Source organism: Pelodiscus sinensis, chromosome 3, assembly GCF_049634645.1.
Source record: "Pelodiscus sinensis isolate JC-2024 chromosome 3, ASM4963464v1, whole genome shotgun sequence".
In the NCBI taxonomy this organism is placed as follows: Eukaryota; Metazoa; Chordata; order Testudines; family Trionychidae; genus Pelodiscus; species Pelodiscus sinensis.
The window spans coordinates 57828938-57855145 of NC_134713.1; the positions used below are offsets into that span (position 1 = coordinate 57828938).

The 26208-nt window shown below is 37.6% G+C and overlaps 1 protein-coding gene and 1 long non-coding RNA gene across 8 annotated transcripts in view; one reads left to right on the plus strand and one right to left on the minus strand.

Moving 5' to 3' along the window:
- MYO6 (myosin VI) overlaps positions 1-26208 on the minus strand; it is a 159929-nt gene that overhangs the window by 30156 nt on the left and 103565 nt on the right. For all 7 annotated transcript variants that reach the window (XM_075923798.1, XM_075923797.1, XM_075923796.1 and 4 more), the window contains exons 19-28: positions 23158-23196; positions 19278-19371; positions 15367-15497; positions 15144-15221; positions 14229-14358; positions 13516-13606; positions 11743-11893; positions 9087-9295; positions 8516-8594; positions 1519-1679 (exon numbers count right to left, since the gene is read on the minus strand). In XM_075923798.1, the coding sequence (XP_075779913.1) occupies positions 1519-1679; positions 8516-8594; positions 9087-9295; positions 11743-11893; positions 13516-13606; positions 14229-14358; positions 15144-15221; positions 15367-15497; positions 19278-19371; positions 23158-23196 (1163 nt within the window). The remainder of the gene's footprint in view (positions 1-1518; positions 1680-8515; positions 8595-9086; positions 9296-11742; positions 11894-13515; positions 13607-14228; positions 14359-15143; positions 15222-15366; positions 15498-19277; positions 19372-23157; positions 23197-26208) is intronic.
- On the plus strand, positions 18783-25895 carry LOC142827820 (uncharacterized). The gene is made up of 3 exons (XR_012902581.1): positions 18783-18928; positions 25594-25640; positions 25756-25895. It is a non-coding gene; the product is annotated as an uncharacterized LOC142827820 (long non-coding RNA).

Here is a 26208-nt window from a genome sequence, read left to right on the forward strand (position 1 = left end):
CACATGAGCAGCTCAAAGGAAGAACAAGGCAATACAACCACCTTGACACACCAGCAACCCTCCCCACCCCGCAACCAATGGGAAGAAGGAAGACAAAAGTAATCACCAGCACCCTATCAGACAGCAGAAGACAGACATGAAGCACAAGCATTTTCTGACCCTGTGCAGAGCCCCAGATCCCTGGATAAGACTATACATAGTCCTGTACTCCCTCCACATGACAGAGACCAACTGGGAAGTGGAAGAGAGAGATGGGCTCCCTATATCCTGCCCACACAGCACTTTCAGGCCCCTATATCTGGCCTGGCTACAGCACTTCCAGGCCCAGCAAATGGCATGTCTCCCCCTCACCCCACCAAAAAGCCTCTGGAAGGGACAATCAATTCCTCCTGCAACCTGCTTTCCAGGAAGAGGAGGAGATAGCAATTCTCCTGCCACCATCTGCAGCCTGCTGGCCATGCAGCCATTCCACACCAGATTCTGGACTTTGGATAGAGAACTGACCTACTGGCACCTGTGCCCAAGGGGTTCAGGATGTAAAAACTGCTGGCACAGTTCCAGAAGTGAGCAGCTAGTTAGTGCCTATGCAGCAATCTCCAAGGAAGACCTGCTTGCCCCCACCAGTCTCCTGACCACTCAAGCCAAAAGAGAAACCTGCATGAGTACTCCATTATAGTGAGAGAGTTACATTTTAATCTTGTATCATTACAACACTTTTATCTGCAAAAGGAATTACAACTGCCTGTATCAGCAAGATCTACACTCTCAATTTCTAGTGTAATAAAGCATGCATCTAGCGGCATATCCTTACAGGCTTGCAGTGTCTCCCCACCACACCAGCTGCACACCAGCGATATGAAGGACAGACAGAACAGAAAGTAGAATTTTTGGTTTGGGGAGCATGTGGTCATTTGCTGGCTGGAATAGTTTTTAGTATTATTATTCATAAATTTCAATCAGTCAGTATTCTTATATTATATATATATATATATATATATATATATATATATATATATATATATATAAAATCTCACTTAAATCAAATCCTTCTATAACAGTTTAGTTATTTTTATTTTGTTTGCTTGTATAAGTTTGATTATTTGTGTTTAAGTGTTCAGTCCACCACCTTTGTGTAATTAGCCACTTGTTTCACTGGAAGCCCCGAAAAGTAGCTTAATTCTTTTGCATACCAAGAGGAAAGGACAGCTACCTTATAAGTAGCACTGTGAAATGAACCCAGGAGGTAGAAACTTTGGGGCTGTCCACACATCTAGGTACTCCACCAAGGTCAAAATAGGGATTACACAGGGTTATGTGCACATTGCAAATTGACTAAGAGATTTTAAGACAAAGCAACTATTTTTTCAACAAATTTGATAGCATTATTTGGAAAATATTCCAATATATTGATCTGAAAACCTGATTTTACCTTAATTTCTTAATTAAAAACGCAAGAGCTCTGTATTTTGTGAGAAGAAGATCTGTAAATAAAAAATCTAAAGGGCAAAATGACCATACCTGCGCAATCCTAAATCAAGCTGAGCCTCATCACTGATGAGCTCCGCTTCACTCTGTGCAATTCTCATCGCAAGTTCTCGGTCACGACGCTCCTGTTCAAGAACTGCCTGTTGCTGGGTCTCTTCTTCACGTTCTCTAGCTAGTTGTGCCTCTATTTCAACCTGCATCATAAAAAACCATGTTTTTATTAAATGCTTTATACTTGCCACCCACCATGAGAAACCACTACACAAAGGTCAACGATTAGGTAACTGATGAACTTACAACAGTGAATTTAAGAAAAAACAAAATATAAACTTACGGAATTAAGCACACCACTGGGTATGCAAAATTCACTGATTGCTCAAAGTTGTTCACATCACCAGTGTGACTGAAGAGCAAATTATACTTTCAGCTAGAGAAAGGATACCGTCAATGATCACAGAAAAGCCACTGCAACAGCTGGGAAAGCATCTCAAGTGACTGCTACAGATGAGTGGGAGGAGGTAACAGCCAGAAGTATCAATGAGGAAAGACAGTGGCAGTAGTAAAAACAGAAAAAGCACAGGGATAGTTTTCTGACACATGTAAATCAAGAGATGAATTAGGGAACAATAGTTTCCATTGCAACTTCTTTCCCAATATGGTTTATCAAACCATTTAAACACATTAACTGAATTATAACCTCGTAACTCAAAAGGTGAGAATTATTCCATACATACTGCATATCAAGGTCTCTTCACAATTCTATTAGGCATGAGAGCCAGGCAAAAAGAGTTGATGGAGCCAAAGCTCGGAGGCTATGTAGCACTATCTATATATTTCTTCACTTTATTTAGAGTATCTCATAAGACTTTGGCAAGGAACACTGTTTTTACTAAATCATACACAAATATTCTCCTGCGCATTTGTTTATGTTCTGTCAAGGAGGGGATCAGGAAAATTACTAGAAATCGCTAGGATCCTGCTTTTTTTAAGGCAATGGCAAAACTCTACCAATTTAAATTTAATGATACAGGATCCAAACTTATTGCTTCTGCAGAGCAACTACTCAGGAACAGTTTGCTATTCCTCACAAGTTTATTTGTAATCACTGGGGTCATGCATGTATGTGAAATGCAATCTGAGCAAGGTACCCAAAGTTATCAAAGTTCCATGAGCCAAGAACATAAGAACAGCCATATTGGGCCAATGCTATATGCCTCCAGAGGGAACGAGCAGAACAAGCTATCATCAAGTGATCCCTCTCCTGTCACCCATTCCCAGTCTTTGCTAGAGGTTAGGGACACCATTCCTACCCATCCTGGCTAATAGCCATTGATGGACCTAATCTCCATGAATTTATCTAGTTCTTTTGTTGAACCCTGTTAAAGTCCTGGTTTTCAAAACATCCTCTGGCAAGGAGTTCCATAGGTTGACTGTGCGCTGCGTGAAGAAAAACGTCCTTTTGTTTGTTTTAAACCTGCTACCTATTAATTTCATTTGGTGTGACCCCTAGTTCTTATGTTATGGGAACAAGTAAATAACTTTTCCTTATTCACTTACCCCATAACTATCATATCCCCCCTTAGTGTCCTCTTTTCTAAAATGAAAAGTCCAAGTCTTTTTAAATCTCTTTTCATATAGCACCCATTTCAAACCCCTAACCATTTTTGTCGCTCTTTTCTGAACCTTCTCCAGTGTCTACACATCTTTTTTTTAGATGAGGCAACCACATCTGTATGCAGTATTCAAGATGTGGGCATACCATGGATTTAAAGAGAGGCAACAAGACACTGGTTCTCAAACTGTGGTCCGCGGCTCGAGTTCAGCACTTTTCTTCCATCTACCCTGCCTCACTCCCTCTTCCCACAGCAGATAGGTTGGAGTGCCAGCACTGATTTCCTTGGTGACGGAGGGGAGCCCTAAACCTCCCTGCCAGATCCAGCTCATGGGGAAGAAGTGGAGCCAGAATTTCAGTGCATGGACACCGAGTTGCAGCCAATGGGAGCAACAGGAGGCCAAGCCTGGGACATGATATCTGGGAGCAGTGTGGGATGCAAAAGCAAGTAAATGTCCCCACATTCCCTCATGCCCAGAACCTGCACTCCCAGCCAGAAACCCTACTCCTAGACTGATCTTGCACCCAACTCCCACTCAGACTTCCCACCCTTACCTGCACCCTACCTCCTGCCCAGATCCTGCACGCCCCATCCCTATCCCACTCACTGGCAGCTCACCCCTGAACCCCTCATTTTTACCCCACCCATGAGCCCAGGGGGAGTGTCCACAAAATCCACTAACCCTGAAATCCCAGAAGAGTAAATCTCTGTCCTCCCTGTCCCTCGCTTCCTGGGGCTGGAGCGCCAGAAGAGTGAGATATCTCAGTTGGGGGCCACATCAGTGAAGTTTTGAGGGGCTTGGAGGGTTTTTTTTTTGGCTTCTCACTTGTATGGTCCCCAATTGATTTTTCTGTCGGTCAGTGGCCCCTGATCCAAAAAGGGTTCCTCATCCCTGCCATAAATAAAAACTAAAACCTTTTGTGTTGGACATAAATTAAGATTTTACTTTATTTAAAATGAAGTTTGATAAACTAACATGAGAAAGTTAAAGCACTTAATTATTTCTTTTCTTGTGGGTTAAATTAAACCATTTTCCTGAGCTGAAATACTAGCAAAATGGCTCGGGTGTAACTATGTAATTAACTGTGAGTTTTCATTAGCAACTGGTGGTCCACGGAGAGATTTGTATTGAGCCAGGTAGGCCATGGGCCAAAATGTTTGAGAACCAATGCGATAAGATATTTTCTGTCTTATTCTCTATCCCTTTTTTTATGGCTCCTAACATTATTTGCTTTTTTGACTGACGCTGCCCACTGAGTGGATATTTTCAGAGAACTATCACAATGACTCCAAGATCTCTCTCGAGTAGTTATAGCTAAATGAGTCCCCATCATTTTGTATGTATAGTTGAGATTATTTTTTCCAATGTGCATTACTTGACATTTAACAACATTTCATTTCATTTGTTGTCCAATCACCTAGTTTTGTGAGATCCTTTCAAAGCTCTTCATAGTCTGCTTTGTTCTTAACTATCTTGAGCAGTTCTTAACTATCATCTGCAAATTTTGCCACCTCACTGTTTACCCCTTTTCTCCAGATCATTTATAAATAGGTTAATTAGGATTGATTCCAATATGGACCCTTGGGGGGGAACCACTAGTTCTCTCCATTCTGAAAACTGACCATTTATTTCTACCCTTTATTTCCTGTCTTTTAACCAGTTATCAATCCAAGAGAGGACCTCTCCTCTTACCGCATGACAACTTACTTTACTTAAGAGCCTTTCATGAGGGACCTTATCAAAGGCTTTTTGGAAATCTAAGTAAACTATATCCACTGGACCCCTTAGTCCATATGCTTGATGACCCCCTCAAAAAACTTCAAGGATTATTAAGGGATTATTTCCCTTTACAGAATCTATGTTGACTTTTCCCCCCCAACAAATTATGTTCATCTATGTGTCAGACAATTCTATTCTTTACTATAGTTTCAATTAATTTGCCAAGTACAGACTAGGCTCTGCAGGGTCTGACTTTAGATAGAATTTAGTGGTAGCAATCAACAGAAGGAGAAATAAGTAATTAACTTTATATAGGCCAAAGAAATATCCTCCTGGATTGGGCATTTGTGCTAGACCCATGACGGAGTGACAGGCACCAAGTAGAAATGTTAGATATACATCACACTGCAGACATACAAATTTCAGACACAGAAATACAACATATGCAAGCCACATAATCACTCATGGTGCTAGGTAATCAATTCTTAAATTCTTTCTAGCAGTGGGACATTTACTTCCTCAGTGAATGCAATTTAATCCATTTTAACTACTTCTGAACAGAAATCGTGTATCCCTTGACTTTGAGCTAAGGCAATCTTGAGTGAAGGGCTTAGATTCAGACAAACACCGACCAACAGGTATTTTTATATCAATAGGATGAAGTCTGACAGCATTTATTATTTTAATTGAGATACTGGTCCCAGCACCATCCATTAATGCTGTCGCCCTTTTATACTTCAATCAGAGATTTAATCTATTCATTAGATATGTCATGATATTTCAAAATTTTGTTTGCTACTGCTGTGTGGACCAGGGTGAGTTAAGGGAAGGAGTAAACAGGGGAAAGGCGGGACAGAGTACTGTGAGCACGAGTGGAGAGGAGCACGAAGGCCAGGAAGAGAAAGGATGGCAGCAAGTTAGAAATGAGGGAAAAGTTTGGAAGAAATCATAATTCACAGAGGATAGAAGTCAAAGCACTCTATGCTGAAATCTCAAGGCTCTCTCTCCCTTTTGCAACAGTACTGTTGTAAATGCACCCAGCTCCTGCCAGGACATAGACAATTTGCTCTCGGCGGCTACCTTCCCAGAAGGCAACTCTCAAGGTTTGTTTGAAGAACAAACAGGTGACATTCTAATTCAGAAGGTTATAACATCACTATGGGTAAGAATTTTAAATAATAAAAAAGCTTAGACTACCATGCTGATAAATGCAAAGTACTGCACACTAGAAAAAATAATTCCAACTATACATACAAAATGACGGGACCTAAATTAGCTGTTACCACTCAAAAAAGAGATGTTCAAGCCATTGTGGATAGCTTCTGAAAACATCAATCAACGTAGCCAATAAAAACAACAGAATATTAGGAATAATTAGGCAAGGGATAGATAAGAAGATACCATATTGCCTATACATAAAACCATAGTACACCCATATGTTGAATACTACATATGGGTGTGGTTGCCCCATCACAAAAAAGATGTATTGGAATAGGAAAATGAGCAACAAAGAGATAAATAAGACTGGGAGTCTTCATTTGGGAAAAGAGACAACACAGGAGTGATATGACAGACCTAAACAATCATGACTGAACATGGAGAAAGTAAATAAGGAAGTGTTATTTATCCATTTTCGTAACACAAGAACTAGGGGTCACCACATGAAATTAAAGGGCAGCAGATTTAAAACAAACAAAAGGAAGCATTTCTTCACACAATGCAGTCAGTCAATTTGTGGAACTTTTTGCCAAGACCATAAAATGGTTCAAAAGAGAACTAGATACATTCATAGAGGGTAGGTCCATCAGTAACTATTAGGTTCTATTTGCCAGAAGCTGAGAACAAGTGACAAGATGGATGACCTGCTGGTGACCTGTTCAGTTCATCTTCTCTGCACCGCACCCAGCACTGGCCACTGTCACAAGACAGGATACTGGGCTAGGTGGACCCTTATGGCTGTTGTTCTGTTCTTAATTTGGGAGGAGAAATTATCAGTGTGTTCATGAATCTAGGAGGATGGAGTTTGATTTGGATGACATCTATGTTTTTGGATGATATATTTGCAACTAAAAGATGTCTTCCATGAGATAGTTTTGTTCCCCTTGATAACATCCTGGAATTGTCTAGATTTATGTTAGGATTGCTATCTTCATTGATACGGCCAGACTGTAGCAACTGGCATGGCTTTTAGTAGTGTAAAACTGAAACATGATTTTAGTAATGCTGCTAGACAATACTGACCTCCTATCTAAACTATAAAAAGGCAAAGACCAGTGCCTTCATTGGATGACCCAGGAGAGACCTGATATTTGCAGCTTTAGCCATTACTTATTCTTAATGCCGAGAGAAGATTTCTATAACCTGTCATCACTAGTGAGGAAAAAAACATGTTTTCTTTGAGGAACAAGCAGGACAGTAATCTTGGTGTGCACGTTAAAAGACTCCAATATTTCACACATTTGAATTATTCTAAGGATTTAGGAAAGTGTAAGTGACAAAGATAGCATCTGAAGAACTCCAAAATTAACAAAGGAAATTAATTGTATGCTTTATATGTTTTTCATTTGATTAATAGTCTGTTATGAACAGAAGGAAAGTGAAGGTGGTTGGGAAGGTAGATAGGATTGGTATCAATGGCAATTCTGTCGATCATTCAAAAACAACATTGCTCTTTTGCAAGCTTGTTATACTATTACTGGATTGGATTACTTCTAAATTACAAAATCTCTAAATATTCATTTATATTAACAGCATAATGCTTATATACAGAAATAGGATATTTTTGCTTTGACATTATACCTATCTCCAGCTAGCAATATTATATTTTACAGTTACTTAACTGTAGGCCAATTTAACAAAGCCATGGCATATCACTTTTAAATTAACTTATTTAAAAAAATACAAATACTTTAAGGTCAGATTTCACTATTATGTCACAGCTATGAATTATAGACTTCTCATTAAATTCCAGCTGTGAAATATGGCACTTTGCTACAAGTAAGTATTTTTCTTCTTCAAGTACTGTATATAGCTACTTCAATACACAACATTATTTGAATGTCATATTAGGCCAATATTTTAAAATTTAAACCATAATATTCAGAGTTAAAATTTTAAAAATTACCTTAAATTAACCATTACTTATCATGTCTTTTTATTACATGATTGCATTTCATTGAACTGTGACATGTAAATGGTAAGTATACCAGAACTTCACTAATCCTCAGGTTGGAACCCACCATATAGGTAACTAATGGTCAGTCATATCTACAAGGAACACTAATGAGTCCCCATGAATTTGAAGACTCTGTTCTATAGACTTGTATATGCTCAGCTCACATAAATAACCTCTATTTCTCTATCACTGGTTTTCCTTGATGCGGTTGTACACAAACTGAACACTGTTTGCACAAAACTATGCAGCAGCTCCTGCCATGTTGGACAACCTATCTCTTTGCCATTCATTCACGCATACTTATCTTCCTGCAAATTTTTGTTCGTAGTATCATTATTAAATTTCTCCTTCTTCCCCATTTCTGCAGTAATTTAATTAACTAACTATAATTACACTCTTTGGTTTTGTTAGTACTTAAGGTAACCTAACACTGTTTTATCATCTTGGGAATGGTACCTCTACACTTACATCATAACAGGATGAGTTAAATGGAATATCAGGAAATATCAGTTAAAATGTTACCTGAATACGTTTTTCTTCCTCTTCCCTCTTCTTCCTCTCTTCTTCTTCCTGTTTTCTCTTTGCCTCAATCTCAGCTTTTCTAATACAAGAAAAGAGAAAGCATTTGATAATTACATAAATTAGAACATACAACCAGTAAGAAACACATAAGAACTGAAATAAGTTTCCTGGGAGGAATCTCCAGCACAGGAGATTTTTAAGAACAGGGCAAACACACACCTGTCAGGAATGGTCTAGATAATACTGCAGTTCTACGATTCTAATCCTCTCACATAAATTAATCTAAATAGCAACTTGAGAGGCACAGTTGTCCAATTTGAATTTGGAGCCTGGAGGCCTTTTATTCCCAGCTATGCCTGAGGTATCATTTCATCTCTCTCTGACCCTAGTTTTCTCTCCTCCATTTGTCAGCCTAGTCTATATTTAACTGTAAATTCTTGGGGGTAAGGACCATGTCTGCACAATAGAACTACAAGCTGAATCAGAGCCTCTTGGTGCTACTCTACTAGGTCAGATAGCCATTTCTTTTTATTTTTTAATCCAGAACTGATCACGTAGATTCAACACTCACAGTCGCCTTTCTTCCTGTTCCTTTCTGCGACGTTGCTCCTCCTCTTCACGTCTTTTCCTCTCTCTTTCCATTTCCTCCTGGATACGTCGCAGCCTTTCTGCTTCTTCCTCTTGCTGCTTCTTTTTCTGTAGTTCACTCAGAAGCTGCTCTGAGCTCTTAACTAGAGCATCATATTCTTTCTGTATCTGTTGTCTAGTCATGACAGTGGCCTGGAAAATAAAATACAAAAATATAGTGGATTATATTACTAGAACAACAGAAGATTAGGGTTGAAAGAGACCTCAGGAGAGCATCTAATCCAGGGTTACTCAACACACGGCCTGTGACCCGTTCGTTTATGGCCTGTGGGGCAGTTTGGGTTTATGTGGGTCTCAACACATGGCCCACCACTGGGAGCCAAAACAAAAGAGTAGTCAATATAACCGTTTTTTGTTGATATGCGTTTTAGTAGTTAAATTCCTGGACTGTCATTGTTCATTAAAAGTGCTGTCATATGGGTAGAAATCAGGTAAATATTGCATTTTATTAATATCAGCAGAACAGACTTAAATGGGGCCTGCGAGTTGTGTAGTCTTGCCTTAATCTTTGTATTCATGCCCATCCATGTGAAAGAAGCTATTTGCATATATATTTGCATGTATATGCAACCACATGTAAGTTGCAGCCCTCAGCATGTGCTAGGAGTATCGTTGTGGCCCCTGGGGCTTCTAAAGTTGAGTAGCCCTGATGTAGCCCAATCCCGTGCATGATCAATCCCAAGTAAATCATTAATTTATTCATTAATGTTTATACTACTTCTAATAGAGGATTCATCTTTTTCACATGACTATTATTTTTTCAAGGTGGCACTAGAAAGTTTGGCTAAGATAAAAATTCTATCTGCTTTATGTTAAAATCTTCAGTCTCCTTTTAAATGGGATCTTAAATGTCAAAAAGATATTATCCCACTGCAATGGAACCATTGCTAAAATTTCATCTTCCTAGACAGCAGAACCATTCACAGTGAATTCTAATATTTAAGTTTTTTTCAGCATGCATCAGTCTCAATGACCCTTTGTTTTAGCTGCCTGCTCTCCTTTTCTGATGGGGAGGGGATAAAATAACCAAGAACGAATTTCCTGGAAGTAAATGAATATGAAAAATTCTACATATTTCATCTGCTTTATCAGGAATATACAGTACACAGGAGGAGCAGAAGAACAGAGAAACATAAATGTGCCTCACTCATGGCACAAGTGGAAGTGTTCCTGAAAGAGGGTGAACTTATCAGTGGCCACACAGTTATTTTTCATTGGTATCTAAGATCTCTTTTTAATACCTTATTATAATATAGCAAACTCCTCAAAAATATTTCCAGGGATGAAGTAAAACAATCTGGGTCCTAAACACAAGGCAGAGCTACATCTCTTACTTGGAGTGTCAATGGTAAATGTCCACCCACCCACCCACACAGAAACAGTGTCAGAGGCAGTGGTCCTGAGCCCAGAGCTTGTCACTAGCCAGAACTTGCTGCGATGCCATTCCAGACCTCAGAGAGCCGAAACAGCCTCCAACAACACTTCTAGTGCTTGCATTCTCTCATGTGCAGCACTGACAGGAGCCAGAGGTGCTGGAACAATTTGTATAATGGGGATATTAAGAGATATTGAACAAAACTGTAAACCCCTACAAGCCAAGAGGTGTGGCAACTGCCCCAGTTCCAGCATCTATGATCTCTTCCCACACCCTGTGCACTCGCACACACACATACCTGTCTGCATTTAAACCAGCCCTGAATCCCACTAGCAGTTAATCTCAGGGTTGGTTTGGTTTGGTTTTTTTACGCTTTCTATGAAACAGCCACTGGGCCAAATCTTAAAGCTATCAGCTTTGACAAAATCCTTTACTTATAGTGAAAGAAGTTGCCATGTACAGTGAAAGAACTTGGGCAGTGCTTCAGTGAAATGAAACAATAAAGAGCCTCTTTATGTTATTCCTAGTGCTCATACTTTTTATTCTTCTGAGGTAAGCCTACTATTCCCAGAAATTCTTCAATCAGGTATCATACTCAAACCTGCTCAGAAGGCATTTTCAAACTCACCAACACATTGACTCAGAGATAAGCAAAACGAAAACATTTAGTCTTGTTAGATAACATAACTAGCCCTGTGGTAATCTTCTTTGGCTTGATGGTTAGGTAAAACCTCTGAAGCATCATGTTCTATTAAGCAATTGAAGTAATAACAAAACCCCGATTATTTTAAAACATTGCTACTGTACATTACTCTAAGCACCATATTTCCCAGCATTCTTAACTCTTATATTATTCAATTATTAATTTAATATATTTATCTGACAATACCAAAAGGATCCAGCACAATATGCATTAAGACTATATGTTCCAATTTGGATGTTTAGTGTTAGGGTGCCTAAATATGGATTTAGATGCCAAATAAGTGGTCTTCCTTGTAGTCATGCTGAGCACTCAACTAAATTTGAGGAGATTTGGCAGTGCACAACCCCTCATTAAATCAAGCCTCTGTATTTTCATGCCTAAATGTGAATTTAGGAGCCTGACTAACGGCACCTATATTAAAAACTCTAGATTAAATAAAGACTTTGGCCTTCTATTTCAAATGAAATTAAAAACCATCTAAAAATTCTATTGCTGTTATACCTTAATCTTGGCCATCGACGCATCAATAGACAACTCCAAATCCTGGATCTGCTTGCTCATCTCTGGTTTTCCCTCTTTCAGAGCACTTACTACTTCATTAAATTTATCAAGCCTCTTTTTCAATGTCCGCACTTTAATTAGGCCATCGATGCTGTGAATATAAAAAAGCCCAGATCACTATATATATGTTTTTGTGAAGTATGTGATAAATATATTTTTAAAGTATCAATAAATAGTAACATTAATTTCTAATCTGGTTTTCCCTTTTAAAATATGCTGTTTAAACTACGGGCATGTCTACACAGGTTGGAATGGGATAACATGCGCAATACGGATAGGATTTCTAAAGCACAATAAAGTAGGCTCTTGCTGGTGTGCTTTACATAGGACTTTTTGAAACAGCACTACATTAAATCATACTAGGAAATCTGTAGTGCACAATGGCAGGGTCCACAGAGACCAATTAATATGCAACACACTAATGTACTTTAGCAAACGCCTATCAGCCTCGTCTACACTGGCAGCTTCTTGTGCAAGAACAGCCATTATTGCGCAAAAACTTTCCTGGCTGTCTACACTGCACGAGCATTCATGCGCAAGTAAATTTACAGTATAGCATTGTAAAACAGGGCTTCTTCCAGAAGAGTTATTCCTCTTCCCATGAGGAATAAGCCCTCTTTTCACAAGAGGGCAGTGTAGACAGGAAACATGAAATTCTTGTGCAAGAAGCCCCTGTGGTTAAAATGTCCATCAGAGCTTTCTTGCGCAAGAAAGCATCCACACTGCCATGGATGTTCTTGCGCAAGAAGCTGCTAGTGTAGACGTAGCCATAGTGTTTTGTTTTCTATGTACAGTAAACTTCCGATAATCCGGCACCTTTAGGACCCAGGGGGTGCCAGATTATCAGATATACTGGACTATCAGAAGGAAGGGCTATGAGGGGTCTGCGTTGGGAGGGATGCCACCCCAGACCCCTCATAGACCCCCCTTCCGATAGTCCAGCTCTGCCCCAGGCATCCCCAAATTCAGCCGCTGCTGGTCAGTTTCAGCAGCGACTGAATGGGGGACGCCTGGGACAGAGCAGCTGGGGTGCTGCCGGGTTGGTCCCCAATTCAGCCATTACTGAATTAATCAGACACAACACAACCAACAGCATGAGATTTAGTTAGAGTGTGTTTGTGTTTGTGTATATGTGTGTGTGTGTATATGTATAATTTTGTGTACATCTTTGCATTTTTTCAATATTATTTAAAAAATAAAGAGATTCTCTCTTCCTTATTTGGGTCTTTCACACAAAAACAAGAGGAAAATGCTGTCCAGAGTAAAAAGATAACATCAAATGCAGAAAGTACACAAATTGAAAACAAGTAACAATATTTCTCTGTTTGTTTTAACTATAGCAGTCTTAAATGATATCTGTTGCATCTCTTAAATAATAAAAAATCCTCCATACTAGCCCTTCAATTGTTTAATAAGAACAGCTAAGTGCTCTCTGCTAACATGGTAGCTTGTTTATATTACTGCCCCTTATTTGAGAAAGAAAGGTATATAAATAATGGACTAACCAGGATACTCATAATAATTCTATTCTTTTTCTGTTAAGTGATACTCATCCACTCAATTTGAAGAATGCAAAATGTAAAGCCACACTTTAAAAATATTTTTAGTATAAACCTTAGTTTGACAAACCCAACTTATGTCTATATAAGTATAAGACCATAGCTACATTAATAAAAACACTTCTTGAACCTTATGAAATTCCTCCCTTCTTACCGTGGTTTGTGCTTTCGCTTGCAGAGCCACATACGAATAGTCTTTTGTATTTTAATGCAGGCACTAGCTCGGTATTTTATTTTGTTCTTCACTGAAAACACACAAAAGAAATTCAATGAATCTGAATGGTTTTATAATTGTAAATAGTTCAAGGGAATCCCTATATTCCCTACAAATATATGTTTGGTAACTCCACAAGGTATTTATTTTTAAAAAGTTATGCCTCAGAATGATAAATATATGACATTTCTCCAATACTCATCTATGATTATATACTATTTCAGATTTAGTTGATCTGTGAATTAGGTAAAAGGCTTATTTTCTCATAAGTCTCTAACACAAAAAGCCCACCAAAAACTTCTATTTCCTTAGATGTAATTGTTATAAAGTGGCAGAGTGTCTGCTCTATTATTTCAAAAAAGAAGGGCTATTAAGTTGTGTAAATTTCTAGATTCTAAATATCCTGGAACAGATTCTAAGGTGATGCTCGCTTAGTTCCCAATTTGTCAAGCGATTGCATATGTAAACAACATGAAGCACTGAGAAGCGCCCTTGACCCCTACAGGATTATTTGCATGCCTGAAGTTAAGCAAGCAAGGATTTGCAGGCTAAGTGACTTAATACCCTCCAAATTACAAAGCAACAATCCAGTTGCTGGGCTACACTCTGTTAGCATATTTTGATTCACTACAAAACACCATTATATTACATACATTTTATCACTGAGAGAGAACACCACTGAACTTTTTTCCAACGACTGCAGATGAGCCAGTGATTGACTCGTTTAACCAGCTCTGCTAGATGATCTGGATCCGACTTCATTATCTGATCAAACTCTGCAAACTAAATACATAACAAGTTTTACATAACAAAAGAATACATAGAAAACAGACAGTCAACCTTATAACCTAATAGAACATTGAGAACAAAGGTAAAAGATCAGTACAGTAAACAGAATCTTGTAACTATGGAAACTTCAGCTCAACTACCAATTAATTCAAACACGTGAAAAGGTAACTTTGCTTTCGCATGTTAATAGGTTCTGTTGATAACAGGAATGACTATTTCCAAGCCAGACATTTTCTGAGATTGGCTGAGTGCTCAATTCTTTTGAAAATGAAGATACATATTTAGGTTCTAAAATACAGATTTATGGTTAAGATTTTCCAAAGAAGCTACTAACTTTGGGTGCCCCCTTCCTTAGTACTTACTCTGTAAACCATACCACTGTTAGGTATCTGAAGTTGGGTACCAAAATAGAAGTCTCAAGACATTTTTGAAAGCTTTGACCTACCAGTATAAACTCAGGGCAGCCATTTTTTAAAAACTTTAGCTTTTGTTGGGTTATGTCAATGAGTAACACAATTACATCTCTACACTGAAGTCTCAATCCTAGACACAAAAGCTTTCATTGTTTCACCTCTTCCTCCAGCAGCAGCAAAGCTCCTATTCAATGAAAGATTATTTGAATATGGATATGTTTTAATGGGAAACCTTTGTTTCTGTATTATAATCTTTTTATTTTCAACATGCAATATAGTTTTGTTCTCAGGCATTTCTTTTTTGGAAGCCAACACAGACTTCAATACCCTGTTCATAAACTGCAATTGAAAAGAGATACTATTTACCTTGCCAGGTCTAAAAAACACCTTTGTTAATCCAAATTTGTAATCATTTTCATTTAAGCCCAATGCTTTAAACAGTGCCTGTAATATAAGAAAAAAATCATTTTGGTTCATATTTCATTTTAAAAAAACATTCTTAAAAAGCAATCAACCAAAAGAAATATATTCTATCCTCGATGAAGTGAAAAATTATAAACAATTTATTTGGTATTCAGGTTGTTGTTACCTTGCAGAAAAGTCTAGGGTCCAGTCGAGCTAGTTTTTCAGGCATATACTTCTTGTACATATTGTATAGCTCATGAAATGCTGCTCGTGATGGAAAGCCACCTTGCATCAAGTCCAAAACAGAAACCATACCTATATTCCCAGCAATACACACAAAAATATGCCTGTTAAAACCTATATAAAGCAGATGTTTCATATTAATGAGCAATTAATGGCACATGCTCAAATGCTTGGCTTAAGCCCCCAATGTAGTAACTGTTTAGCATCCACCATTTTCTCGGCAAATGGCATTTATATAAATTTATTCCTGAATGGCTGAGACAGTATGGAAGAATATTCTGTATCTGTCAGATACATGACAACTAACAGACTTCAATGGATTACACAGTTTAATCTTCTTTGGCAGATCTTATGTACACTCAATCATTTTGGAACTGTCTGACTATTAAGGCGCACACTGGTATTCCAAAGATGTCAGCATGACAGCCAGTGAAAAGGTGTGAATGACTGGCATTAGCACCAGTTCCAGCACACTCTGTTTACATATAATACTGGGATGTTCCTTAGCTGATGAGATGCATTTTGTACATCTTCGATACAGCCAAAGGAGCATAGTGGAAATGAGTCTATTCTGGAGATCCATAAACTGCCATCATTTCCAGATATGTAACTTATTGCTACCCAAATCAGCAAAAAGCGGGAGAGTCTTCAGTCAGCAATTAGAGCAGACATTACAATGCCAGAGAATATGAGTCAAGGGTAAATTAATACCATGAGCTAGAGTTCAAAGGAGTTTCAAAGTCATCCAAGATTTCAGAATTTGAGAGGAGAACCTCTGGGATACCATGTTATTGCCCCAAAGATATCAATGTCTTGATGCATCTAACTGGTTCCAAAGTAGCACCGAAAGTGTGTGTCAGCACAGATACAGGAATTTCATGCCACCTCTTCTATAGTATCTTTCATGCAATGTTCTCAAAACACTTAATATTTAACTACCATGGATATTATGTTGAACATATTATATCAATTTGCAGAATGAATAAACAAGGAAAACTGAGCCATATTTTGGAAGCAAGTCTCTATAATATAGTCTCTATTTTTTTTTTAATTCCTAGCAATGTATCTTGTGTCTCATTTTAAATTTTGTAATTGTTTTTATTAAATTTTTGTCACCTTCCCTATTGCATTGCTCTTGGTGAAGTTTGTGCTATTGTCATTTGCCTTTTGATGTAATTCCATTAACACCCCTTTTTTAAACAAAAAAAAATCATATTATAAGTAGTTATTTTCTAACTTCAACTTTACTTCCCTTCTCTCAACTTTAATGTTTTGGTAAAACAAGTATACATAAACTGATTCATAAATTCACAAATATGTGCTCATAGAAACTTCTGGTGAAAAATAAAAACTTTAGTCTATTAATTTGTTTTAGTCTCACAAACACTGCCAAATGCTATTAGCTACTGATAATGATGCTAATGCAATCCCAATTAAAGCAAAGTTATTACGCATTTGTGTGTCTGATTAGCTAATTTTTACTTAAACAGAACTTGACATGACAAATGTAAGTGTGCTTGCCAAAACACCGATGCTGAACCAGGAATTTCTATAGCAAAATAACTACCAAACCCAGAAAAGAATAATGGAAATGAACACCTGGACAGAAAAGTGCATAACGTGCTTACGAAGAATGATACAATTTAATATTGTTGGCTTATTTACATCGTGGCACCATGACGTTCTAGGAGTAAATTCATTCTAGCAGCTCAGTAAAGCATCTGTATCAACCATAATAATGCACGAGGTGGCACAAATCTGTAAACAATACCATATAATTTGAAAGGATCCTGTATTTTCAGATTCATGACCATGCAGCATCATTCAAAAAACTAGACTGGATTGCTTGCACCCACTCTACATTTGAGTTATCGGGCAGGATTTAGATGGTTTAGTTCAATGGATCAGCTCAAGTGCACTGCAGACGTCCCAGCTAAACTGACAAGCTGGATTGCTGAAGTCACTGAAACTGATGGTACAGTAGAATTTCAGGGTCCATTCAGATGACAATCTTCTGCACAAAGACAGATGACAATGATGGGATCCCCAAGAGATTTCTGGAATAACTCACTGCACGGGACCATATGAAACATCTGATATTTGGACTGAGATTGAACCTTGAGGAAGTAGAGATTATGCCCATGTTACAGACCAGTATAATACATATAGCATAATAATGGCATGTGTCATGGCAGGTGAGATGCATTTTGCATTTACCTGCTTCAATTTGAGGACACCTTGCCTGTTCTGTTATACCCTCAGATAGTAATGGAACCAGAGAGCTCTCATGGAGATACTATTTAGCCAACAGAAAATTCAGTTGATAATTGAGTGGAACTCCAAATAAGCTTCAGTACTTGACCATGATACAACTGCACCTAAACAAGTTGCTTTGCAACTTTACTATCACAAGTCACTCTTGTTTACAGATTATCTGTAAGAGCTGAATTCATATGAAAGACTAAAAGTGCAAATGGCAGACATCTCACACCAAATCAGAGCAGTCACAGCATAAAAAAAAATTTTGGAGCCCTTATGTCATGATCATGGAGGTAGAAGTAAGGATTGTTTGCATCTAACATGCTATCGGTAGTGTGGCAGGTGATGGAACTTTCTCAGTTTGTAGGTACTTGTAAATTCAGACTGCTTCTGTTTGGATGCACAGTCATATTTCTAGCAACGTGAAGAATTATTGTAGCGACTTATAGATAAAGTAGTTCTGATCTGAACTGAGCTGCTGCCTTTATGCTGACATAGAATTTGACCTCAAAACATCACTATGTCTTCTCTACTAGAGCTGCTCATTAAGGACTGAGAGGCAACATGGGAGGAGGGGAGGCAGAGGATCCAGGATATCCTTTTTTGGTATATATCTTCCACTCTTAGGCCACCTCTCCACTTGAGGGAAGATAGATGCTGAGGCATTCAATGTTCTGGTGTTCAATTTAGTGGATCTAGTAAAGACCCACTAAGGGTATGTCTAGACTATAAGCCTCTTTCGAAAAAAGCTTTTTCCTTGTAAATTGTCTTCAACTTTGAAACTCATGCTCCCTTCTTAGTTCCTCTTTTGGGACACATTACAGGATGAACTTCTGTAGTCTGGCACCCTCAGGATCTTACCAGTGCTGAATCAGAGAATTTGCTGAACCACAGGAGGTCAATATTATCTAGCAGCATTACCAACACTTCCCCTGCTTACTGGGCTCTTAGAAGACATTTAGAGGCAAATTAGAGCAGATATTAGCACAGGACACTGAGCACCAGGACTGGTGGCCGTAAACAAATGTTAGGGTGTCACAGGAAACTTGGCCACACCCATAGTAACTAGACATCTAGCTAATTAAAATCATGCCAGACCTAGGATGTTACCAGACCAGAGACTGCTGGAGTAGAGAAGTTCAACCTGTAAAAAGTTCATCTTTATTTTCAAGTATTTTGGGAGAAAGAGGAGAGAGGATTAAAGAGTGATCGGATGTGGGTTTGCAAGACTCTTTCTTATCTGAGTAAGTATTATGTGGGCAAGCTTATGCTATGCATTGTGAATTGAAATTTGTATTGTATATTTTAATTTTGTGAAGTGCATAGTGCTTACCAGGTTTTAGTTTAATCTGGAGAAGTATAAAATATGATGGCTGTACTGTCTTTATTAAAATATGATCATCTGATTATGGACAGTCAAAATCAATTTTTATTAGATATAAATCATTTAATGTAATTAGAGCTCATTATGAACAGCAATATTTTTCTAATGAAGGAAACATTGTTTCAGTGACAGACATTCCAGCTTTGTGTGAATCAGTAATGCACACAAATAAATAAATAGACCAGAAATCAGTAAGAGGCATTCATTACCTGAGCACTGAAGCTGAGAGAGAATCTGTCCCCCTTCGAAATGGTGACTTGTCATCTTTAAATTAGGTTTGATGCAGCGAATAAAACTTGACCCCTATTGTGAGGACAGAAAGTTACCAGAATCTTCATAAATTTAAACCTTGTGAAATAAGTGATCATTTAAGAATTACACAACAAAGTAAAAGTAATAGATTTCTTTAAAAAAAAAAAAACACCTGACTTTTTGTGCTTTTCAGTCTTTTCATAACCATTTTGTACTCAACATCTTCAAGTCATTGATCTCAAAGCTCAAACTGTCCATCAGAACTAAGGATGTGAAAGGTTAACCAGTAAGCATCACTCTAAACAGGTGATACTTACTGGTTCCAGTTAACCAGTAACTGGAGGGGCCTGGAGCAGCTCCCCACTTGCTGCGTGCAGGGGTTGCTCTCATCTGAAGCAGCTGCTGTCTGTGGGGAGACTAGGGGCTGGCAGCCAATGGCGGCCCAAGCCCAAGCGTGGGCCTGGGAGCTGGCAGGAGCCCAGGGGCTAGGAGTGATCCCCAACCTAGATCCTGCTGTAGTTGGTTAACCAGTTAAACATTAGGTCAACCAAAAGTTTAACCAGTTAACTGATTAACTGGGATTTTACATCCCTAATTAGAACCTCGCTGTCTTTTCATAAAAAAAAATTCTTACCACCAACCAAATCCAGTTATTATTGTATCAGTCTAGTTGTATTCTATCTCCACTACTACAATCATCTTCCTTGAAAGAGATAAGCAACTCACACTATTTCTCTACATCTTTCCTTATTCTTCCAACCATCTTTCTCTCCATTTCTTTCATCCTTCAACACTTTCCTTTTCAAACCATTCAAACCCTTGCTCACGAGCCCAAATAGATCAGTGTCTTCCCAGACATTTTTTTTTTAAATCCCATTCATGTTATGTGTTAGAATAAAACTGAGATAAATATGACCCAGGACTATACCCACCATGACCACTTTGACTATACCATGTATCTCTTTCCCTTTCTCTTGGGTCCAAATCTCAGGTATAGTCAATTTATAAAATTGTGCTCCAAAGTCCTGGGGGGACAAGGGAGGAAAAGAAAGCATGGGGCAAAGGTAGCTGTATCTCACATTTATGCCCACAGTCATGGTAACCCTAAGGCCACTGGCCATGTGCCCATCCCCTAGAAAAAGCCCTTGAATCTGTCAATGGCTGAAAGAGGGTAGATGAACACTTGCCTATATTGGTTCTAAGATTTCCATAGGAAAGAGGAATTTTTCACCTAGTCATTCAGTCCAGCTTTAAATTTGGAATGGGACAAAACATACTCGGAGCATGGACTGTCTTTTGTTATGTCTGAGAAGTGCTTTACACATTTTTGTACACTATCCTTGTATAAACAAGAATTTTGGTCTTCCTGCCAAGGTATCTGAAGACATTTACTAAAATAATACTGAAGATAGGAAGAGACACTCCATCATTCTGAAGCTTAGAAAGCAGTTATGATATAGAGAGCCATTACATTTTAGTCTATGTGATCAAACCTTGTTTTTAAGGAATTAGATCAAAACGAAGTGTAGTGATTATGGTCTCATTTAAATAAGCAGGATTATTTAGTACATTTAATTCTTTTTAAAGAAATTGCACTGGCTAAAATAATGTTTCCTCCCCTCTATTTGTAGAGTTGTCGATTCCCCAAAGTTTAAATATAACTCAGTATGATTGTTTCCTCCAACCATCATGTTAGAGAGAATGTGAAGTTATATATTTACAAATTTTGCAACTATGACTCAGTGAAAAGTGAAGTAACACACCACTAACTCTGCAATCTATTTCCTGAACTAAATTCTCTCAGTACTAATGGATAATCTTCCAGAAAATGAAGAAGGATTTTATTATGGCATAAGCTGTCATGAGTTGCAACTCACTTTGTCACAGACATGAAATGAAAGAAACAGATGGCAGGGATACATAGAAGGGAGTATTACACCAGAGCTAATTCTCATCTCATGGTTGGAAGTAGGCTACATCCACCAGGGCTGAATTAGCTCTGATGTAACACTCCCATCTCTGTATCCGTTCCATCTGTTTTTTTCACTTCATACATGTGACAAAGTGAGTTGCAACTCATGAAAACTTATGCCATCATAAAACTGTTAGTGTTTAAGATGCGATTGAAACAGACTAACACAACTACCTCTCTGAAACCTAAAAGAGAATTTATTATCCAGATTAAAAATGTATGAAATATAGATTGAATTACACTTGTCATGTACAGAAACCCTAATTTCTATAACCTCAGCACTGAAGAAAAGCACCTAAAAATGCAGAAGGCAGAGAGAAATTTAAAGACTCTTACAGACAAACATAGGAGAGAGAAAGCATGGAGTAGGAAGCTGCTAAATTTATATACAACACAGAGTATAAGGACACAACCAGCTGTGATGCCCTCTCATGAAGTGAGCTCTTTAATGACAAGGGATGCAATTATTTTGATAGAGAATATTTCTCAGCCTGCAATTATATAAGGAAGAAGTATCTTGCACATCAGAGGTTCTAAGAAATAGAGTACACATTAATGGAGTACTTGCAAGAGTAGACTGTTTGATACAATTCTACAGAGAAGCAAAGACAGAAAAGCTATAGTGGCTTTTTAGCCAAATTCTTAACAGATCACTGCCTGAACTAGATACTGAGGGATCCACAAATGATTCATGGAGCTAACAATTAAGAAGTTAAAATTAAACAAATGTCTGTGCAAATCCAGAAGCCCAGAAGATGTAGCCAAAGGGCTGTGAAACTTTGGCTAGTCATGTCTGTCTTTCACCCATGAACTAAAGGTCTTTAAAAATTGATTAATTTTGCTCAAGAGCTTCTTTGAAGCGTTTTAATGCAGCAAACCTTTCTAACACTTAAGCGTATTAGCTATTTGGAGTTATAATCAGTATCTTTTACTGAAACCCATGCCTCGTATCCTGTAACTGTTTGCATAAAAATCAACCAAAACAGAATTTACAACGAACAGGAAATATGCTTATCAAAATCGTGGACCCAAAATGTAAAAATGTCAAGTGAACTCCTCCATCTACTAACAATGCTGACAGGCTATGGTAGAAGGATCACCACTAGACAGAGTTTTAAGGGGTGTAGGTGAGAGAAGCAGAAACAAATCACATGATTTAAGGGAAAGTGAATGAAGATGTGAACATGAACTAATTTTAACACTGAAAGTTGCAGGTGGTGATATAAGATTTATTTCCTGCTACCAATTCATCTTCATGAATGTATCACATATAATCCCTATATTTTTCTAAGATCCTTTCTTACACTGGACAATGCGACTGTGTAGTGAAAAGGGGATGGAAAAATAAAATGCCCTTCTAAAATAAATTATCGGAATTAAGATTTTTCTCCTATAACTTGTTCAAATCCATAGCTGTTCATGAGTCAACTGCCGATAAAAATATACAGTGATTCAAAATCCAGTCACAAAAATAGACCAAACACAAGATGGTCAATTACCCATCAATGTGAAGCAAGTAAACTAGAGGAACGGAAAATGCTCAGGATATGAAATGGAGATTTGGTAAAGCTAATATTAATGCAATTTATCTGTATTGCAAAATTTCCATGCTACAATATAGAAAAACTTTTCATTTCAATGAATTGATAACTTTAATATTCAGTCTCTGAATTTAATAATATTCAGCACCCATGTAGCAATACACTTCAAAAATGCCATCAAGTTGCAAAACATTATTTTAATTGACTACTTATTATTAATTATTATTTTTATTATTACTATTATAAAGATAAGCCAAAATGCTTGGTTAGCATGAGAGGGGTGATAAGGAAAAATACAGCATTCATATATATATTTATACTTACAGTACTGCGAAGCTTTTCAAGGAGCAAATTTAATTGAGTCTGTAAAAGAAAATGAAAACTCAATACTTCATATTAGAGAACCAGAAAGTGTCTGTTTTATGATGATTATAAATTAGACACAAAATACAATGACACAACGCTATTGCATGCACTAGTTATTGTTAGATGTGTGTAAATAGTAACTCATTCAGATTAAATAAACCAAACGAACAAATCTTAGACAACATTATGCAAGAGTACTGTACTTGAGTGACATCAAGGAAATTGTGTTGAATATTCTTGTGATGAATGGCTTAATAGCATGTGTATTTCTCTTTACCATCTGAAAATCAGCTATTAAATATTCAAAGTACATATACCAGTAGGAATATAAATAAGGAAAAATGTTGAGTACATAGTAGAGTTAGTGAGGAACGTGACTGGACAGCAGTGATAAATAGGATAAATAAAACTTAAAAACTGTGAATAGCTACAGTCGATAAGAAATAGTCTGTATCAGAGTGTCAAACACTACATAGATAAGGACAAACTCAACACAATTTGCACATCAAGCCATTTAACACCTTTTTTTTTTTTTTTTTTTTTTAAACTTTACAAGAGATGATGTGCTCACAATTGACTCAAGGCTACCTAAGATTCTCATTTAACATTTTAATGGATTAATGAGCCATATATTTGGCCAGATAAAAATTCTCATTATTACTTTGCCCAGAACTGCCCTTTGAATATGACAACCAGCCGACAAGCCTTCATTTTATTGGGAGGTGGAAGAGGAATGCTATATTTATTTGAGATAGAATTTAAACAAACTGAGAATTTAATTAAGGCTCTGATGCTCAAACTAGTTGTGTGCAGCAATGGATGAAGGTTGAGGCTTAAGACTCTCCCCCACAGATGCAGGCATCAGAATAGCACGTCACAACTTCCTCATTTTGGCGTTTGATTAGAACCCAGCTACACAGGGTACCAGTTCAAGAGATATGGTTAAAATTTTGGTATAGGAGTAGCCTGATATTTCACATCAACCCTGATATTTCACAGACTACTGGAATGCTTGACCTGCTGATGCTTACAACATGAAATATCAAACCTTACATTACATGAAGTTCTGATACTAAGTCATTAAGTATGGTCCACACTTACTACTGAACTGTGTACCATAAAGCAGACAGTCTAAATCAGGATCTTGAAAACAAACTAGTCTATTATTTTCAGGGATCCCAGTCCAAAGGGATCTGTATTGGTGCCTACCGAATAGATTCCACTGCTCCAGCTAAAGCTACCAGCCTCTCCTCCAAAGAATCAGGGGCCTATTGGTTATTCTTGTGAATAAATTTGGTGAACTCCAGCTCAAGTGGTTGGGATGAACACAGGGAGTGTCATGAGAGGGAGGGCAAGCCCAGCTAACCTGATCCTTAGTTTTCACTGGTGTAACACAGTTTGTTAAAAGTAGATAAGGAAAGTATTTATAGTACTTAAATTTATAAAGCAATGTGTTTAATATAAGCGTTTTGTTTTATCTTGGAGGAAATAATTTGTTAGCATCGGTATGGAGTTTTACAAAAACAACTGCTTTATGCAAAGTCTATATATGCTCATGATTCAGCACAAGGAATGATGTAATGTTACCCATAAATAAAGATTATAAATGGTTTCATCTTCTTTCCTAAAATGAATCAGGCATACTTACAAACCTGGTGCTATTGTTGGAAACACTGGAATCCTGAGCAGTTCTGAGCACCCGCATCTTGCATTGATTTAAATGGAAACCACAGATTTTTCTGGACTTTTAAGAATCTGATCCATTGTTATCAATATTAGCATCAATTGCTCACAAAGTACCAGCTCATCTCCAGATTAACTGGCCCATCATTTGCTCAATCAGTTTGACTGAATTAGGGTACATCTAAACTTGCACCCTAGTTTGAACTAGGGATGCAAATGTAGGTGACCGAAATTGCTAATGAAGCAGGGATTTAAATATCCCATGCTAATGAAGCGTGGGATATTTAAATCCCTGCTTCATTAGCAATTTCGGTCGCCTACATTTGCATCCCTAGTTCGAACTAGGGTGCAAGTGTAGATGTACCCTTAGTTATTGGGTACTGGGGCAGGGAGGTGGGGGAAGGGAGGGAGTGGGAAATAATTTGAAGTGCAGGAACAATTCCTTTATTAACCAACGTACAACCTTATTTTATTATTGGTAACACTGTCAATACTGTGTGTATTCAGCAGCTCTCTAGTGTTAATTTTTAAATTTACTTTATATTGTAGATATTTACATTTTTATAGTCTATTTCCCTTCTGAACATTATTGAATTATCTTTTTCCAAAACATAATCACTTTATTTTACAAGGATTTCTCTCTCTAGAACATTATTTGGTTACAATCAGAGAAATTCAAGACTGATCTACTCACATTTCTTTATATACTAGTAAAGAACTCCCAGTCTTAAACCACAGAAGACACAAAGCCTCCTATGGTAAGGATACATTTCCCAGAGCTATCTGAAGTGAAATGGAAAATTCCAATGCTTGAAGTGTTCATTAAGATTGTGTGTTGTGTCTGGGAAATTAACATTAATGAATTACTTTCAGTAGAATACATGCACGCAAAATGCCACAGAGGAACAAAACGTTATGAAGACTGATGCGTTGAAAAGAAGAACTCATGCTGAAATTGCAGCTGCTGCAAAATAATGAGTCCATGAAGATAATAAATTTACCTGAAGACCCTGGCTGTGCCTGTTTTTCCTCTCTCAACTTCCCTATAGTTTTCTCTAGTCATTCTGAGCTGAAATAATCCAGCTAAAAATAAAACTGCTGAATGAGGAAAGGAAGTAGGAAACATGTGGAGAAGACAAGGCTTGAGGGTCAGCTTTACAGCAAGTAGAAGAAAGGAAAAAATTAGGAGAAGCATCAGATATTATGGTCAGGTAGTGAAAAAGCAAGTATTCAGCACATTGAAAATATTTGTCAAACAAACCACTATTGCTGTCTTACATAATTTTAAACAAGGAAAACCAGTTTTAAGGCTAGCTTTTAAATTCT